At 35.7% G+C, this 21,032-nt stretch overlaps 1 protein-coding gene across 1 annotated transcript; it reads right to left on the minus strand.

Annotated features, from left to right (window-relative positions):
* Nucleotides 1-19,385: 19,385 nt before the first annotated feature.
* LOC127106992 (protein JINGUBANG) lies at nt 19,386-21,032 on the minus strand. The gene has a single exon (XM_051044283.1). It carries the CDS (start codon nt 20,931-20,933, stop codon nt 19,728-19,730), a length of 1,206 nt encoding a protein of 401 aa, XP_050900240.1. The 5' UTR covers nt 20,934-21,032; the 3' UTR covers nt 19,386-19,727.

Consider the following 21,032-nt stretch of genomic DNA (forward strand, 5'->3'; position numbering starts at 1 on the left):
GAATATTCATATTGCATTCTTTGCCATATATCTTTGCTTGTTGTTCCTTGCTAGCTGGTAATACATTTCCGAAGCAGGTGTCGGTGTCTGATCCCTCAATATAGAGTCAGCCCCTTAAGCAGAAAGTGTTTATCTTTCCTGCCACATTCCCCACTGAGTTATATCCTCGTGGACGACGGTTGTTTTTGCTTCCTCCCTAACACATATATTGGGATGGGATTCCCTATTGAGTTATATCCTCATTAGGATGAGTCTTGATTCAGTCTGCCTCTTTAGTTTGATCCTAAATTGGCTTCTTGGGATTTGTTTCCTGTTTCCCCGTGGTATAAAGGAATAATTCCTCAGAAGTTAGTAATCATTCGTCTTACCCTCGGCGGAGTCTGTGGTTTTCTACCCTTATACCGATAATTGTAAACCCTATTTTCTCCCCTTTGCAGAGTTAACCTTTTTATTCATCCTAATTGGTGACGGTTACTCCTCTGTGGTTTTCTACCTAGTATCCGGTAGATGTAATCCCCTCCTTGATGGTTATCATTATCCAATATTCGGTGTTGATATTCCCTCTTTCTCTTGGATAATTTCTCAGATTAGGCAGTTTATCCCCAGCAAGTCATCTTTAATGTACCGGTTGCCGGTAATGTTTGTTGCTCCCCTTGAATGGTCATCATCATATACCTGGTTTCGGTGTCCCGATGCCTTTCTTTGTCGGTCGATTTATCCTTTATTAACCCAGTAACCAGTTGTGGATAATCTTCCATGCGAGTGTATTATCTACATTCTGACGGTAATAGATAATATATCTCATGCACTCTTTGGTCGTAGCCTTTTGTTCTTCCCCAGTTGAGTAAGATTTGTATCCCTGTTTTGGAATCGAATGTCCATCCCATAATCGAGTTTGCTTTTTTCCCTCTTTTAGGATGATGAGTATTTTGGGAAGATTCCCCAATTCACGCTTTGGTTGGTCACCTATTATATATGCCCAGTAACCGGTATCCCTGGTGTTCCTTCCTTCTGCTCTCTATTATGACTTTTTGTCCCCTGTGGAGTCAGATTTTCCTGAGTTGAAATATACCTTTTTAGGACTTCCTCGGATGATTTGGTTGATTGATATCTCTCACCCTTATACCGGTCTTAGATATTCATTCTTCCCGAGCATGTTGTTCTCTCACCCTTATACCAGTGTTCAGATCACACGTCTCTTTGAGCTTATTACCCAGTAATCGGTAATGCCTCATCCCGTCGCTTCCCCAGGAGAGTTTTGTTGGGATCTTCCTCAGCTGAGTCCTTAGTGGACATCCCGACCTGAGTCCGGATATTTTTATTCGAAGTATCCGTTACGGATAATTTTTGGCTGTATTGGCATATTCCCCAATACATGCATCTTCGAGTCAGCTCGAGTCCTTCCATTGATTTATTTCATGGATTCTCTCTGTATCTCTCAGCAAGTCTCAAGTCGTGACCTGCTCACGCATTTTTACCCTTTACTCCCCCAGAGTCTCTGTCTCCCTAGTGAGTGTATTACTCCTTTGGATTTTCAGTTTCTCTAGATTTCTTTTTTCTTTTGTGGACGCATATCCCCGCAGAGTATTACTATTTGCATGCATACATCTGAATCATGAGGTCTCTTAGGGACCAAAATTCGTCTCTTTGCTATTATTTAAGCCCATTCTACCCCGTCGAGACGAAGATTTTAACATTCACTTCTCCAGCTAGAATGACCTTAAATAGGGGCATCTGTAAGACCCCAATTTTGTCCATAAGATCCCTCATGGCATCATAACATTGCACTTGCATTGCCTCAAGGATCATAAGCATATTGGTTCCCTTTGCCTTTGGGTGGGACCTCTTGTGAGTGGTTTGAGATCACCAAGCATGCTTGAATTGTATATCATTGCTTTTCTCATTTTGTTTACTAACCAAAAGCACAAAAATATTTCACTAACATCTTTTATTTGTAGCTAGAGCAATCACAAGGTTCAAAACTTCTAGGAGATCATCTGTGCAATGACATGGCCAAGAGAAGATGAAAGCAAGAATGGTATTGGTTCTCAAAGCTCTCATCCATCAAATATGCCTCCCTAGCATCTCAATTCATCATTTTGATCAAAGCAAGTCAAAGGGTTTGAGGGTAGTTCCTCAAGGAAACCCTAATTCATCTGTGCACCATAATGCCTTGCTCATGAAGCAACTTCAACCCATGGTCAAATACAATCAAGGTAAGTTCTTTAATTCATCATTTCATGCATATTTGAACTTGTTTGAGTGTTCTCAATCATCAATTCATCAATATATGAGTCATGGACTTGAGAAGTTGATCAGTCAATTCATCTGACTATTTTGAAATGCACTGAGACCTAACGTTTTATGTGTTGGTCAAATGGAGATGGTTCCAAAAGAAAAAATGTTCTTAAGGACAATATGAACAACTTTCATGTTCATCAAAATTGATTTGAAGCATGGAAGGTCATCTCCCATTCCAAGACATTATAGGTCATTTTGACTGAAACCCTAATTTTGGGTCAACTTCCCAAGGACATAGCTCATCCATTTTTTATGATTTTGAGGTGGTATCAAATGCATTGGAAAGCTTAAGATGTCTACTTCAAATTTAATGTTGAACAAAATTTCAAAATCTCAAAGGAAATACATGTGATAATGCAAGACATTGTAGGTCCTTTTGGACCAAATGCATTGAAAGGCTAAAAAGTCCAAATTCAAGTGCCCATAACTCTTTCATCAAAACTCCAAATGATGAAAAATTTAACTCCATTTTGGTTGTCTTGAAACGATATACAACCTTTATGTTGGAGGTTTTTTCATTTGATGCTTGCATTATTGAAACAGAGGAGCTTGAACATTGGCCAAATTTAGAAACTTTGCCTTGACATGTTTTGCACATTACACTTTAAACTCAAAATTCACCAATTTCCACACTTCAAATGGATTTTTTCCCAACATAACAATTGTTCCTCACATCAAAACCTTTCCAACCATTACTCACATGACCATTTTTGGATTTTTCATGTGTCAATTTCAAAGAGGTGGACATTTAGGTTCAATTATGGAATTCACATCATAAATTCATGCACAAGCCAATGCAGCTCTAATCACACGTCCAAACCATTGGCATTTGAGTTCAACTTGAATTTTCATCCATTTTTGGGTTTTGCACACACCTGTACAGGCCCATGCATGAAGAGTCCAAGTTCCATGCACACGATTTTTCTCCTTGCTTGCATCAGCCTTGGCTATAAATAGCATGCTTCATTCTCTTCAAAAACCAACCTAATGGCGCCTGAAGCTCTGCACAAGTGAAATCCCAACCTCCATTAAAGGAATTTTGAGTTTTCCATTTCAATTTTACAGTTCAGATTTCAACTTCATTTGTTGATCTCTGAATTCAAATTCCTAAGCCTTGCTTCCTTGTTACCTCAAGAACACATTGCACAAAAGATTTAGAGTGGATCAAGACCTGTAAAGTTGCACTTCAAAGGTTGTTGTTCAAACTTATTTGCTTCGAATCTCTCATTTCTTTGATCTATTTGCCTGGCCAAAGTGTTTTCTGAAGTCCTCACTTGAGAGGCAAGCTAGTGGTAGCTTCAATTTTGTTTTTCTTTGATCTGCATTTTTCATACCTGAATCTTCCACCTCAGATTTCTCAACCTATAGGAATCTTGAGTGTGATTCAAGGTTACAAGGGTGATGTACATCACCCCAGCTTCATTTTGGTATAAAGATCGTGCAAAATGGTGAAGGTTTGAAAACCTGCAAATCTGGCCGGAATTTGGAAGCTCACCGGAGAAGAAGGTGGCTCCGGCGGCCGTCCATTGCCAGTTTGAATCTGGATCGTTGGATCTCATCTCCAGATTCAATCTCAGCCTTTAGATGTTATGACTTTTTTTAATTCTTTGTGTGACGCGTTTGACCAAGGTTCACCATGAGCGCACGCTTCATGACCATCAGATTGGCCACGTCAATTAATGAATGTGATCCAACGCTTCCTGATTTTCCACATTTTTTAATTTCTTTAATTCCCTTTTATTTCAAAAATTCATAACTCTCTCATTTTTAATCCAAAAAATATAGGACCAATTGCATTAGCTTCCAAATAATTTCTAGTTTCTTAAAATGATATTTAATTTTTTTTATTTTGTCATTTGATATTTTTTTATGAATTTTCTCTTTTCTGGTTGTTTTTAATTCATTTTAAATAGTTTTTGATATTCAAAAAATACAAAAATATTTTCCTAACCTATTTGAATGATGATGAGTCTATGAAAAATATTCTCATCAATTTTTTAATTGATTTGAGATTTATTTGAGATTTTAGTTCAATTAGGTTATTTTTATTCATTTTTAATTGATTAAAATAGTTTCTGACTTTTAAAAATGCTGAAATTTTTTGTCAAACTTTGTTTGACCTTGTTGAACTTGGGATAAATTACTTGGACCTTTCAAGTTGATTTTAAGTAATTTTGAAGTTTGACCTTTCTTTTATTTTTAATTCAAGTTTAATTTTAAATATTTAAAAATGCCAAAATATTTTGTTCATTTCTTGACTTCCAATCTTCATCCCACTTCTGTTTTTGATTGTTTGACTTTGACTTCCAATGTTATTGGTCAACATATGATGATTGGTACATTGTACTTCATTTAATGCATTTGTATTTTTGCCATTTTTATTTCCATTATTCATCTCCTTCTTCTTCTTCTTCTTTTTTTTCTTTTTTTGATCAATGAGTTGAAGGTTGATAAGTTAACATTGATTAGGGAGACTTAATCTTCTTTGATCCAAATCTAATTCATCTTGATCAATTGATCAAGTGAATGGCTTTGCATTAAGGATAGGTTGTTTCCTAAATCATGCAAAAGGCTTAAACCAATACAAGATCATTTCTCTTCTTCTTTTTGGCATGGCAAGTTGTTGGAACTTGGTTCACTAATCAAGACTTCTAACTTGTGTTGTTGCCTACATTATTATTGACCGGCCTCAGATAGTTGTGACTTTTATATAAGTCCAATTACGATTGCTTAACATAGCGCTAAATTTGCCTTATGGCACACTAACTATTAACTACTAACAATTAACATTTATTTTATGCACTTTACTTTTATGCAATTTACCATTCTTGCACATATTATTCATTTGCTTTTTCCTTTGCTCATTGGAGCACATGTTTATGTTAATGCCATTTGCCTTTTGCCCACTTGGGTATATAATTGTGTATATATCTTTTGTGCTTGTGTTTGTCTGTTTGGTGTGAATCAAATGCAAAGAATTGGACAAAATGGACTTAGAATTTAGGACCTTACCCAAGCAAATGGAATTTGAAGAGCAACTAGTCCTCATGCCTTTAGAGTGCTTAAATGTCAAAGAGCAACTAGGCCTCCTGCCTTTAGAATGCTTAAAGCTTAAGGATGAACTTTGAAAGGACCATATTCTAAAACTCCCTCTTGTCCATTCTTTGATTGATCATAGAACTTTTTGATGTGTGTTTTCTTGTGCTAGGATTTCCAACTTGAGCTTAATTGAGGAACCATTACCATGAGCTTATGAGAGAGAGAAATCCAAGATACATTAAGGAGACTTCCAAGAGTCCATATGATTGTTGATTGCTTGAGTATATGCTTGTGATTGCTTATTCCAAGGGATGGGAGCTACTTGGATCATCAATATAATTTCAAGAAAGGAACTCCATTTGTGGTTTTGTTTCTTATTCCTTACCTTTTGTATGCTTAGGACTTTAGCCCTTCTTCTTCTTCTCTCCACTCTAACCCAAGCCAAAACTTTTTGTGCAAACATTTAACCATTGTTTTCAAACATTAGAAACCTAAGCCTTAGGCTTTTGATTTTCAAACCTTCTTTTCATAACACTTATTTTGAATTGAATCTTTAAGTCAACTTTGACCATTTTTGTATATACTTCTAATTGGTAAATATAACCCATTCAAATGTCTTTTTGTGGTTCCAATGGCCACTTTCTTAATCAAATTTTCCATAACCTTTAGCTATTAGGTTTGAGTTATCCTTGTGGTAGATGTAATACTCACATATATCCTTAGTGATGGACAATGAGTCTTCCATGCTTATTATAGGGTTACCCCCTCACTAGCATGTTGAAGCTATCCTCACATGGTGGATTTGTGGTTTTAGGTTGAGTTTTCTCTCTTTGATAACAAAATACCTTAAGGCTTTTGATTAAAACCAATTCACCAATCTTTGAGATTTTTACCCCGAGCTACGAGGTTTTGATCCTAATCTTTTTTAAGATGGTACGTAGGCAATGGGTTTATCCATCCAAACACAAAATGTAAAGGAACTTGTATATTCTCCTCTCATCACTTCAATCATGTTTGCAAAAATAAACTTTCACAAAACAACAACCTTGCAACAAGTATGAAAAGGGCTCCCTAGGAGTACCTAGGATGTTTTGGGTGCCTAACACCTTCCCATTACATAACCAACCCCCTTACCCAGATCTCTGATTTCTCTTTTACTAGTTTTTGTTAAAACTATTAGGTTTTTGTTCGCTTTCTAACCATTCCTTTGGATAAATAGAAGTGCAGTGGCGACTCGACTTGTATGATTTACCTTGGATTTAGTCAATATCTCTAATGGTAACGAATACCCCGCTACACTTGGGTGACCAGATAAATATTCATATGTCTTCAATATGGACTCACCATCCAATTAGGGCTTGGAGAATGAGTGAGATGAATTGAATGATCCTCAAAACTTGTGGGGATGCTTGAGGAATGAAGATTAGGGTCAAGGTGGCTCGGGCACACCTCAACGTGATCAGTGAATCTTGAGGCTTCATAGATGAACCCCATGCCTTAAGTTTGTGGAACATTGTGGATCATTAGGTATAAATGCTTATGAAATGATATGTGTGGGATGTATGCTCATGAATTAGGGCTATGGAGGGTGTTATAGAGGTAACCGAAGTTGAGGGTATGACAGTCATTTTTCAATAATGAGGTCAAATATGAAGCCTTGAGAACATGCCTTCAAATTTTGCTGGTCTTGGGGGCAAAGGACGTCAAAATAAAGGGAGATTCAGAGTTGATGGTTTGACAACTGAAGAAAGAGTATAAATGCATCAAAGATAGCTTGATGTTATACTTTCTCAGAGCTAACTCTTTACTGAAATGTTTTGATCATGTTTCGATCGACCATATTCCTCGACTAGAGAATCAGGAGGCCAATGACATGGGTCAGAAAGCCTCAAGGTATAAAATCTCTAAAGAGAGGTTGAAATATTTAGATGAGATAAAGGAAAATTTTGCCTCAGAAGGGGACCCTCAAGAAACATCGTCAATGTCAAAACTTGGGGGGGGGGGGGGGGGGGCAGAGGAATACGAAGATCCACCAAACTTAGACAATTAAGAGTTTGATAACTTTTTGAACTATGAAGTTTTGGCCATTAACTTAATGTCAGATAATGATTGGCGAAAACCTATAGTCGAATATTTAGGAAACCCAATAGAAGTAACTGATCAAAAAATTAAGTACAACTACCCTAAGCTAAGTAGTCATGGGAAATGTGTTGTCGAAGAAAACTCCAAAAGGGATTCTCCTCAACTGCCTTGGTGAAAGCAAAGAATATTTGGTGATATCTAAGGTGCATAGGGGATCATGTAGCTCCCACCAGGCTGGTCACAAGTTGAAATGGTTGTTGTTTTGACTAGGGGTTTATTGGCCAACTATGTTGAAAGATTGCATAAATTTCGCCAAAGGCTGCCAAGTATGCTAGAAACACTCAGGTATTCAACATATGACAGCCAATGAGTTACACTCAATAGTTAATCCATGACCCTCAGAGGTTGGGCTTTGGACATAATTGGCGAGATCAAGCCATCTTCGTCAAAAGAGCATAGGTTAATTATGGTGGGAATAAATTATTTCACTAAGTGGATAAAGGCCATACCATTTCTCAATGTCGGCTAGGAGGGGGTGATAAGCTTCATCTAGAACCACATTATATATAGATTTTGAATACCTGAAACTATTACCACATACCAAGGCTCAGTTTTTACAGGGCATAAAATGGTGGAGTTCGCCTCGGAAATAGGTTTTAAGTTGTTCACCTCGACACCATATTGTGCCCAGGCCAATGGTCAAGTTGAAGCAGCAAACAAGATATTAATTGGTTTGATAAAAAACATGTCGGTCAAAAAGCCAAAGAATTGGCATAAAACCCTAAACTAAGTCCTATGGGCATGCCACAACTCTCCCAGAGAATCGACCAGCTCTACACCATTCTGACTTTCTTATGGACATGATGCAGTGATGCCTTTAGAAATATACTTGCAATCAGTTAGGATCCAAAGGCAGGCCGAAATCCCCACTGAATGTTATTGGGGCATGATGTTCGACGAGTTAGTTGAGTTAAGAGAATAGAGATTAATTGCTCTAGATGTCTTGATGAGACAAAAGGAAAGAGTGGCTAAAGCTTATAATAAAAAAGTTAAGTCCAAAACATTCAATTTAGGAGACTCATTATGGAAAGTCATATTGCCCATGGATCAGAAAGATAGAGTTTTGGGAAAATGGTCCCCAAATTGGGAAGGGTCATTTAAAATTTTGCAAGCATATTCAAATAATGCATATGAAGTCGAAGAATTGACCCCTAAAGGTTGAACCCTCGGAATAAACGACAAGTATCTAAAACAATATAGGCCTATGTTACAGGAAGTACATATTAATGTAGAATAAAAAATAAGTTCAAAAAATAAGAAGGTTAAAAACTAATAGCCTTAAACATTGTCAAATGCCACGAAGGGCATACTTTAAGATTACATTACCTGAGATGTTTCCACAAGCGACAAAAAATTAATTCAAAACAGAAATAAATCAAAATGCAATCCTAGAAAGAGAAAGTAGTTTTGAGTCTCTCATACTGAACTTTGGCTGCAGTAAGGCGATGATTAACTTGAGAAATGAGCGAAGTATATGCGGAAATTTCAACATCAAAAGGGGCGATGGTCTCCAGGTGTCGAATCCCATTTTGAGTTTCTTCATCTACCTGGATTTGGATGAATCTCTGAAGGATGGTTTTTTCAGTTTCAGTATCTCACATCTTCTTCTGAAAATCTTCATTCTCTTCCTTCCAGTCGACAATTTTATTATCCAAAGCAGCAACAACGACGTTCTCTTGGCGAAGATTTTCTTCAAGTTGTTCAATACACTGGTCAGATTCATTGTCAAGGTTCCACATCGTCGACCTCTCAGTTGCCTTGGGCTCCATCTTCAGCTTAGCATCATGCTTCCTCTTGAAGTCAATGAGAATTTGTTGGAAGAGAGGCCCAAAAGTGACAAAGAAATCGACTACTTCGACAGGGGCATCAAAGACATCCAATTTTTTTAGCAGAACCTTGATATTATGGTCATAAATAAAATCCTTCTCCAACACCTCAAAGAGATTAATCCCTCCAACAAGGGTCTTCAGTTGTTCTAGAATTTCATCAACGGTCTCAGGCTCATTCGTACCTCCAGAAACGGATGAAGAACTTGAACATCTATTAGTAGAGATACCCTTGTTATTTAGCATCATTTTCATGTAGGCCCTAGGATTAGCTTTCTTCAGCATGTTCATTTCTTCTTAGGATAGGAGATTGGTGTTCTAAGAGGCGATGTTCACGGTCGATACTTCGGGATTTTCTTCTCCACACTAGGGGAAGTGACCTTCATGGGTTGATTAATATCATTCAAGGTATCAGCAGCTTTGTCTTATGGTTGGGCATCTTGAGTGGGTTGAGGATTTCTTGGGGGGGGGGGTTGGTTGCTTTGGCTCTTTTTATTTAAAGGTATTCACTCGTGAAGTATCGCCCATGCCCATTTAGTTCTTTTCTTCTTCTGTAGATGTTGAAGAGTTTGATTCAGAAAAGGAAGCTTTCCCAGTCGATTGGTTAGAAGTGTTATCATCGGCTTTTGCGGGTTTGTTGACTTCGTCGATAATGGTTGTGGTAACAGTGGGTTGATGTAGCGGTTAGCTGTTGGTAGGAGCTAGTGTCTCAGTAAATGCAGACACAGGCTGTGTCGAAGGTTTATCCTACAGAAAAGTCAAGTGTGAATACTCAATATAAAAAATTGGATAAGGATAAAAAATAAAGGATTTACCTTTAAGGTGTCAGTGTTGGGGTTGGAGTTAGCACTCTCATTCGAGGCCAACCTCCTCGCGCGCCAATCATCTTCGCAGTTTTTCTTGTAAGAACCTTCTTTGCCTTATGCGTGGGAGCCACTCTAGGGCTGGATAGAATCTTTTTGGTGCCAACACCCCGTATTTTATTTTTATGGGGAGGCGGCTCAGGGGATGAATCTTCGATAGGGATTGTTTCAGGGATTATTGCGATGGCTTCTCCCTCTGTGTTGACATTATCAACTTGCACAACAATTATACAAGAAAAGTTTAAGTAAATAAAAGTGCTTAAATATGTTGAGAAATACAAAGCTTAGCATTACAATGAAAGTCTTACTTGGGCAGGCTTAGACAAGGTTTCCCAGACCTTGGATTGTTTGAGTGTTATTTTAGCCCTAGAAGTGTATCGGGTCCTTTTCCTATGTCTGACAGATGTGATAAAATAAAAGAAGTTGTAAACATAGGGAATGAAGATTATAAGATTTAAAAGATGTTGAAGAGATTTCCTTGCCTTCTTCACCCTCGTGTATGGGAGTTTCGACCCTAACATGATCTATGTCGACATGAAGGTGGAATTTGAAACTGTATAAGTCCAGCTTAGCCGGAGTCACTCGTTGCTCATGTTTTAGGAACTCATTTTTATGTATCTTCAGAAATTCCCCATAAATGAACCACCATGGAAACGGAGGGGCGAAAGCGATAGCCATTTCGCTGGTAGGCAAATGGGGAAATATATGAGGGTAATAATTCAAGGCGAACTTATATTTATCCTCCACATACTCTAGAATCTTCAAATTGGGAAGCTTCGCCTGCATTTTATATTTCAAAGTAATTGTTTTCTCGCGGATTGCCTAACTAAGGTCATTGGGGTCGTACACAGTTTCAAAGTATTTCTAGAAAGCTTGAATCTCTTTAAGGTGTTTAGATCTACCTTTGCCGATTTTTTTCTGAAAAGAAAAGAAAGTGTCAGTGAGGTGTTGACTTATTGTTGCAGCATCCATAAACTCTTTTGCATGATAATCTCTCCACCAAGTATCAAAATCTTGGGTGCAGTAGTAAGAGGGTACGAAAGTAAATGGAGTAAATATGGATTGACCATCAGCATGTCGAGCTATCATTTGAAGGTAATCATCTTCGAAGTATTCGAATATGCTGAGGCATAACTCGTTTTTCTTTTTGAAGAATAGTCAAGGTACAATTTTGATGATCCCAAATTAGTGTGATACCAGGTTGGGTTGATAACTAAGGATCCTCACATGTTCCTTAGAGGTCACAAGTCTTGTAGAGAGAAGTTTGAGAGTCAAGAAGGCTTCTCATATCCTTTTCGATTTGTTTTCTTTTTCACCAGTGGTTGGAAACTGACATGTGAACCATTAAGGTCCATGTGTTCATTTAGAGAAAGGGGCCATGGTCGCAGTAAAGTTATAGCGCTTGGAAAACATCATGAAATAAGTACAAAAGGCTTCTCGATCTGATCTATTTTTATCAATGGGGTCAGAAGGTTCAGTCGAACGCCTTCAATAGTTCTATCGCTAATGGCGGCGTCAGTGTCATCTGGATGCTCGACCTTTAGATAAGCTTCGAACGTGGCATTGAGCCATAACTAAAGTAGCTAAAATGGTCCAGCCAATAGTAAACCATCCTTGGGTTTGATGTTCCTTAAGGCTTTAGTGGCTTCTCCTAGGGATTAATATAGTGACCCTAAGATCAGCTGGCTAAGACATGCATCTTTTCCCTCATGCAGTTGGTTGACAAGAGTCAAATACCTCTTCACCACCTTAAGTGATCTACAACAAAATATGCGTCAGGATAACCATAATGCAAGGAACGCAATGTTTTCTTTAGCGGTAACTTCAGTGGTGCCAGTAACGTGGTAGTCTTTAATGTACCTACTAAAGCTGATGCGATTGTTGTAGAGATCAATGATATCTTTGTCGCTCTCGTTGGGGTTGAAGTTTCCACCAGTGGGGTGAAGGCTGCTAATGGCCTCCATGTCAAAGAGTGTGGGTGTCAACATTCCACAAGGAAGTTGAAAGGTGTTTGTGGTACTTCCCAATAGTATAGGGACACGACCAATATAATTTGGAAGTATGTCGGGCCGGTTCTCGATAGTTGGATCAAGTCGAAGATACCTCTCTCTTTCCATATTTCACTCATTTTGGCTTCTACCTTGTCTAACTAAGAGATATAATCATCATGTTTTTTGGTTGGGGGAGCTGAGCGAAAGGCTCATAGAGTAGTAGTCAGGTATTCTATATTCATGGGTCCCATAATGCTAACTATAGGTTTTGTCTTATGATAAGCAGGAAAAAATATCTCAGCTTAGTAAGATCTTTAGAAGGGTCACGCATAGGACCCATAAGGGCATGAGTTATTTCACGAATGGTGTAAGGAATGAGTACCTGAGATTTATAAATACGCTAGTTTTCCTCATAGTTTGGAGGTTCAAGAACTTATTCTTGATTTCCAACTACTGTAGCACAAGGGATCATGTTGACCATAGGGAGTGGACATTTAACCGCCTTACTGTTCTTTGTTAAAGGAGCCATTGTTGAAAGTTTGAGAAATTTTGAGAAATGTTGGAAGGAGAAAGTTTTTCTGGGTAAGAAGCTGAAGAAGATAGAGAAAAAGAGTTGGAAAATGAAGGAAATGCTATTTATAGTGAGGATAAAAAACTCTCTAGTCTTCACTTTTGACAGATGGCATGAAGCAGGTGGCACATGTCGTTCCCCAGAGGAAGGATCAAAACGACCTGCTACACATAACCACGCCACCCTACAAAATTGGAGCCATAATGAGTAAAGTTATGTGATAATGGGAAGCACACATTTTCGAGGTGAAGGTTGAAAGAAATGGCATGATGATAGTGACGTCAAACCACTAGTTGAATAATGTCTAGAAAGATAAAAAAAATGCCCATATATCCTAGGATCGTCGAAAAAGGTCTTTTTTTTGGGGGGGGGGGGGGGGAATTTGTTAGATGGGATTTTCGACAAGGGTAAATATCTCAGCAAAAGGCAAAGCTACATGTACATTAATGATGTATGCCTAAAGAAGAGTCTTGGTTCGAAGAGATTTGGGACTTAGTGTTTTAAAATATTTTGGGAACATTTTGATCGTGTGGAGTTTCAACAACTTTGAGAGTGCCTAAGAGGCGGTTATTTAGGCGCGCATATGCTACATTCAAACATGAATAACTACCTGGAGGTTTCTTTCCAAAGAACACGTGGAGAGATCCCAGAAGTGGGCTGCATGCAATGCTTCACGTGGAGAACACTGAAGATAGGAATGTTAGGAGTAGTTATTTTTCGTATTAGTATATATAGGAGTTCTTTTGTAGAATTTAGGGTGTGTTCATTTTACTACAAAAATCTCACTTAAAGCTCGAAATACCAGCATCCAGAGAAAAGAGTCATGGCTGAGAGAATGTATGCACAATGAAACACCATGTTTACATTCAATGTAAAGTCTTTAAATTTCACTTTATGTTGCCTTCCTAGTTTATTTTTAGTTTCATTCAATTACATTGCTTTTATACTTTCAAGTCTCGTTACTCTCATTACATTTTCTACATTGTTGAAGTCTACACCTTTTACACTTTCTAAATCACTATTTAGACCAAGTCAAAAATATGTTATTTACCAAAAGAAAACTACAAAACAAGATTTTTTAGCACTATGTCCTATGATTCACTAGCGATTGTTTACCAATTTTCTGCGTAAATAACACCCTAATAAAAAAATATTTTTTGCAACCTCTTTTTTTTATTTCTTTCCTTTTGCACCCTTTTATCATTCAAAGAAAACAACTAATGATAGCTAACATTCAATCGCAGGTTTAATTAAAAGGTTCCCACTGAGTACAACATACATGAGGGGTGTTAATACCTTCCCCTTGCGTAACCGACTCCCAAATCTGAATATAGTTGCGACGACCATCTTCTATTTCTTTTAAGGGTTTTATCTATATTTTCCCTTTCCTCTTTTGGAATAAATAAATTTTGGTGGCGACTATGTTCGAATCATTTTCTGCGAGCGTGCGAAGGCCTCGTCGTAGTTTTTGAGATGCGACACTATGATCAATTAACTCGAAGCCCCATTTACTTATTAGGAGATATATATATATATATATATATATATATATATATATATATATATATATATATATATATATATATATATATATATATATATGGATATGAAGAATCTCAATAGCAGTGTTACCATTGGACGTGATGGAATCCCAACCATGTTTTATCAAGCCTAATGGGATATAGTTGGGAATAACATATCTAATACTATTATTAATATTGTTAACAATGATGAGAGTCTTTCTAGGTTCAATAATACATACAAATTCCTGACACCTAAATCTAAAAACCCTTTTAAACCCTCTAATTTTAGACCCATTTTTCTATACAATGTCATCATGAAAATCATCATCAAGACTATTGCCAACATAATTAAACCTATCTTGCCCCATATCATCAGTGAGAATCAGAGTGTTTTTTGTATGTAAGAGGCTTATTAATGATAATACTATGATAGCTATTGAAGCTTTCAATTACCTAAACAAATCTACCAAGAACAAGCAAGGTTATGTGGCATAAAAATGGACATGGAAAAAGGCTATGACACACATGAATGAAATTGTATCAATAAGACTCTCTTGAACATTCGATTCCCTCCTAAAATCACCAGTACTATTATGAAGTGTATTAACAATGTAAACTTTTCCATTCTCCTTAATGGGCTCCCTATTGACAAGATCATTCCTACTAGGGAAATCAGACAAGGAAACCCTCTTTCTCCCTATATTTTTATTTTGTGTGCTAATATATTATCTAATCTTATTAACGAGGCTCAATTTTCTAAGGAACTTTCATCAATTACTATTTCTAAAGAGGTTCCTAATATAACTCATCTCTTTTTTCCAGATGATAGCCTTATTTTCTACAAGGCTGAAGAGAAAGATACCAAAAAGTTGTTGGACATTATCAATATTTATTAGGAAAATCTAGGCCAGGAGATAAATTTCCTTAAATTAGAAATGATGTTTAATCCTAACATTAACCAAAAGGATAAAGATTGTTTCTCTCAAATATTTGGTATTCCTATAGTGGACAACATTCAAAACTACCTGTCCCTTCCTAATCATATTGGTCATGCCAAAAATCAGTGCTTCAACTTTATAATTGATAGGATTGTTAAAAAATTGAAGACTTGGAAAGTTAATAGTTTATCCTTTATTGGAAGGGCTACTCTCATTAAAGCAGTAGCCCAATCCATCCCTACTTATGTTATGAGCTCTTCTATGCTCCCTTAAAGCTTAGGTTAGAAGATTGATAATATGACAACTAATTTTTGATGGGGTTATTCTCATAAAGGTAATAAAATTCATTGGATGAAGTGTCAGACTCGATGCAGGTCTAAACAAGAAGGTGGTTTGGGGTTTTGATCTCTGCAAGAGTTTAACAAGGCCATGCTAGGCAAGCAGGTTTGGAGATTGTACACTGAACCTAGTTCTCTAGTGTCAAGAATTATCAAAGCCATATATTTTCCTAACATAAACATTCTCCATGCTATTTGGGGAGAAAACATATTTACCTACATAGGATCATTTATCAATGTATTTGGATCATAAAAAATGGTTGTTTGTGGAATATTGGTAATGGTATTAAGATTAACATATGGGAGGACAACTGAATTCCAAACCAATATGGGTTTAAAATCTGAACGCAAAGGTCTTTGAAAATAAGCACAATTGGAGTTAGGGACCTTATTGATAAGAATCATGGTTGTTGGAACCATAAAATCATCAATAATACTTTTATCCATATAGATAGATATGCTATAACAAAAAATTCCTCTTCATAACTTGGAAGAGAATGATACTTTAGGTTGGAAAGCTAGGAAGGATGGGTACTACAGTGTCAAAACTGGCTACTATTGTATCAAAGATTAGCAAAGGAGAAAGAAGGAGGAAATTTCTAATAGAAATATGGAGGTAGATCTTTGGAAGAGAATATGGAGCATCTAGGTTACCCCTAGACCAGAAATGCTCCTATGGAGATTGCTTAACAATAATCCTCCTACTAAAGTTAATCTCAATAATAAGGGTGTTTTATGTGACCCTTTTTTCCCATGTGCATTACTAGAGTGGAGACCCTAGATCACTACTTCTAATTATGTGCATGTTTGGTTTGGCTCACAATTGAACCTAAATTTTACAGACAACACCACACAACAATTCATAGAGTGGACCAAACAGAATATTCTTATAATGTGCAAAGAAAATCGAGCGCTTTTCACAAATATAATTTATAGCATATGGATGGCTAGAAATGTATCAACACCAGAGCAATCCAAAGCATGACGAATTTTAAAGCCAACATATCTTCTAATATGGATATCAATAAGAAGAATGACTACTTTCCCGTAAGTGCTACAACATAGAACAAAACCAAGTGTCAAGAAAATAATACTAGGATTTTTGCGAATAACAATAAGAAGAAAATGAAAGCAAATACTTATCTTGATGTTATTCACAAAATCAATAGGTTTCATAAAGACAATGACCCTAAAATCATTGAAACTCAACGAGGTAAACATCCTAATGTGAAATAAACCAAATATTATATTAGAGGAACAAAGGAAAACAAGGCAAGTGAGTTACTTATACCTGATAAGACTCGGCAAAACCCAACAAATTGAGGGGTTGATCGAGGTAACATGCGAAACACAAAAAATGGGTGGATCATCAACATGCAAAGTAAAAATCTCCGATCTATAGAAAGTTACAAAAAGGAGAGAAGATACATGTCTCATAATCTAAAAGCAACAAAAGAGAACACTAAATTCCTTTGGAAACCACCTAGTCATGGATGGATCAAATGCAATACCGATGTGAGTTTGGTTAAAGATGGCTTCTGGGGTTTAAGAACCATTTTTCAAATTCAAAATGAGTTTGGAGATACAATTCAAGCTCTCTCGACTAGAAGGGAAGGTGATGATAACCCGCTAGTTGTTGAAACTTTAGCGATGAAGCTTGCTATCTCAAAAGCGATAAAGTGTGATTTCCAGAAGGTCAATTTTGAAACAGACAACATGGAGTTAGTGAAGATGATGAATGAAGATGAAGATAGACTGCCTAGAACTACCATTTGTATGATGTATAAAGCAATATTTATCCAGAAACATAGAATGAAGGATATGATGATTTCTCACACTATCAAAAAAGGAATGAGACGACTCACAAGTTAGTTAGATTTTTCGCCATTTCGGGTCAAATTGATTGAGCTAATAAGACAAACGGACCTGAAGCCCAACATTAATAATTAAATATCTCTTTTGTTTAAAAAGCTCCATTTATTCAGTTTATGTAAGGATATTATTTTTGTTTTTAGTCTCTGTTAAATTATATTTTATAACTATAATCCTTGCATATACCTATGTTTGGCTGTTACTCTCTATGTCTCAAATTATAAGTCAATTTATAAAAAAAATGTTCAGAATTATAAATTATTTTACAATTTCAATGCAACATTAATGATATTTTTTCTAATATATTTTCTATCATTTATTATTTTATTTTTTAAAATTTTTCAAATTTTTATATAATAAATAAAAGAAAATATTATAAAGTCATACATAATTTATCTTTCGTATACAACATTGATTATAACTTTTAATTTGAGATGAGGGAGTAGTCCAGATTATATTATTTTAGTTCCTATACAATGTATTTATATAAAAACTAATTTTTATTATATGTCCAAATATTTATTTTAGGATTATGATGGATATAATTTTATCTTATCGCTGAATAAAAATACATTATATATATATATATATATATATATATATATATATATATATATATATATATATATATATATATATATATATAATTTGAATATACATTATTCATTAGTTGACAGCAATTTATCTTTCATTTTCTTTTATTTTAATTCTTTATCTTATTTATATTAGAACGATTAAATTAAATGTCTTATATTTTACAAAAACAAATTGTAATATAATTAAATTTTGTATAGATTAAAAAATAACAATAATAAATTAAGAAAAACATATTTATGAGAACGAAAAGGAAATGAGCATGTTTACGATAACTAAAACAATACTTTTATTAAAATCAAATATATATTTAAACTTATGCATTACGGTTCAAAAAATAAAGTGAAATATATTAATTTGAAAAACACGTAAATGTATAAAAATACTCATTTTTGAGAGAAACTTTTGTAAAAAATGTGACAGAGTAGCTATTTATTTAAACATTTATAAAATGAGGTTGGCTGCACCTCCATTACTTTTAAATATTTTACTCCTTGCTTAGTATGATTACTTGATTTATTTAACATATCTCACTGACTCTGCATTATTCTTCTCCTTCTGTACAAAAAGCAAAGGTTGGTAGAAATAATAAGGTATTACCTTATATATATATATATATATATATATATATATATATATATATATATATATATATATATATATATATATATATATATATATATATATATATATATATATATATATATATATATATATATTTTTTGGAGGCTCTATGTGTATAAAATGTTATATTTTAATGTGGTCCAAATTCAAAACCCAGAGTGTGGAGGAATACATATATATAATTAAGTGAATAGTGGCTTTGCTGATAATTTAAAGCAACGACTGACTTGTATTTTAGACTTTTCGTTCCTTTATGTTTCTTTGTACCAAATGGACGGTGAAACAAATTTACATACGGGTCTTGCACCAAAAAGTGAAAGCTACATACGGATCGATCTGAAAATGAACCAGGGTTTCATGAGGTCAAAATCGTCACATTATTGATCGTCAAATTAAAAACCAAACATTTTACATTTGAAAAATAAATAATATCACAAACGGTTTAGTTAGTATATCACAAGATGTTATGTTAATCGATCTAAGATAAGACAAGTGAAAATACAAGCAAATACGAGACCGTTAAATCTTCTCAAATCTACTTAAATCTATCAAGATCGGGGACTATAGTAGAATCAATCAAAACTCAATATCATTTTACAGTTGAGCACTTTACTCAAGCTCTATATTTATAGTGTGACTAATTCATAAAAGGAACCACGTTATGAGGAAGCTACACACTTGTTGAGTAGAAGAAACATAAAATCTTGTGAAACTGGAGAATTCCGCAACAATTTCATTGAGCTACATACGGATGCAACTTGCATAACCCACAAAAGAACAATAATTATTTCCATTGATCGAATTCTTTATAGACACAATTACAACTGTATATAGAAACATAAAAATGTATAATCAAACCAAATCACTCTCCTCTATCCCCCAATTTCACTCTACAATTCTACAATCAACTCTTAAAAGAAAAAAAGAATGCATAAACAACAAGTACAAACCAAAAAAGAAACACAGAAAACAAAGCTTCAATGTTGGAACAGAGCAGAACAAAATTCCAAAAATAATCAAAGAAAATAAGCAAGTAGACACAGCAAAAAGAGATCATGTGCTTCTTCTTTATAACCCTTCAACCAACATGTTGTGATGAATTGATTCATTCAATGTAGATAGAGTTTTTCTCCTCTACTTGTTGTGTTTTATCATACTTTGGAACCCACCAAACTCTCACACTTCTATCCAGACTACCACTGTACAACAAAAATCCACCACCAATTCTATTAGACAATGAAGCTTGCAAGCATTTCACAGGCCCTTCATGTCCTGTTATAACCCCAACTTTACAAACTTTACCAAAACACTCTCTTTTCCAAATACCTATACTTTTATCTGCCGATCCTGTGCACAAAAACTCACCTATCAAACACATACACAACACAGCCATTTCATGTGCCTTTCTCTCACAAACCATTTTCCAACTCTCGCAACCATTATTCCTTTCATACCCTATAACATAACCATCAGAACCACCTCCATAAACCCATTTTCCATCATCAGAAACAACAACCGAATTAAATGAAACATCTTTATGACCCTCTAAAACACCTTTCAAACAATGCGAACTTTTCCCTTCTTTTCCCCATGCCTTGATTTTCCCATCTGCAGAAGCAGAATAAACAACCCCTTTACATGCTACCAACCCATTGATAGCATCATCATGAGCTTTAATTGACTCCAAACACTTCAAATCAGAAACTCCCCACACTTTAAGTGTCTTATCCCATGACCCTGAATATATCAACCCATTATGAACAACCAAACAAGAAATGCTGTCTGCATGTTCAATCCACAATCTCTTGTGATGCCTCCTCGTTTGAACATAGTTACTCTGTTTCATAAACTTCCCCAAATAGTCCTTTGTTGTTGGAAGTGTATCGACGAGCTTAAACACATTCTCTGAACTCCTTGACACTTTCCAAACCCGAATTCTGCTATCTTGATGAGCTGTGAAAACCTTGTTACCAACGGTGGCAAGTGCTTTCACAGATCCATCGCCTTGTCCGAATCTGGCAAACAACCTTAAATCTGGTTGTTGCCATACTATGATGTCTTTTCCCTGTGAAGCACTTAATATGAATTCACCACATAAGGCTAAACACGAAACAGAGCCAACGTGTCCTGAAAGAATTGCTAATGATCGATGAGAAAATGATGTGAATGGTGGTGGAGGGTTGCAGTTGAGATGTGGTAGGTCTAATACATTATAGCTATCGTTGCTATCAGTGGTGCTACAGCTACTGGCATTGCTCCTAGAACTTGATGATGGAGTTGAAAGTTTGGATTTTGATACAAGGTTATTCATTGGAGAGAGAGAGAGAGAGAGATTCCTTGATGAAGAGGGAAACGTTAATAATAATAATAATAATAGAAGAAGGGGGTTAAGTACAACGGCTATCTTGAC

This window comes from Lathyrus oleraceus, chromosome 7 (genome assembly GCF_024323335.1).
Source record: "Lathyrus oleraceus cultivar Zhongwan6 chromosome 7, CAAS_Psat_ZW6_1.0, whole genome shotgun sequence".
NCBI classification, from domain to species: domain Eukaryota; kingdom Viridiplantae; phylum Streptophyta; class Magnoliopsida; order Fabales; family Fabaceae; genus Lathyrus; species Lathyrus oleraceus.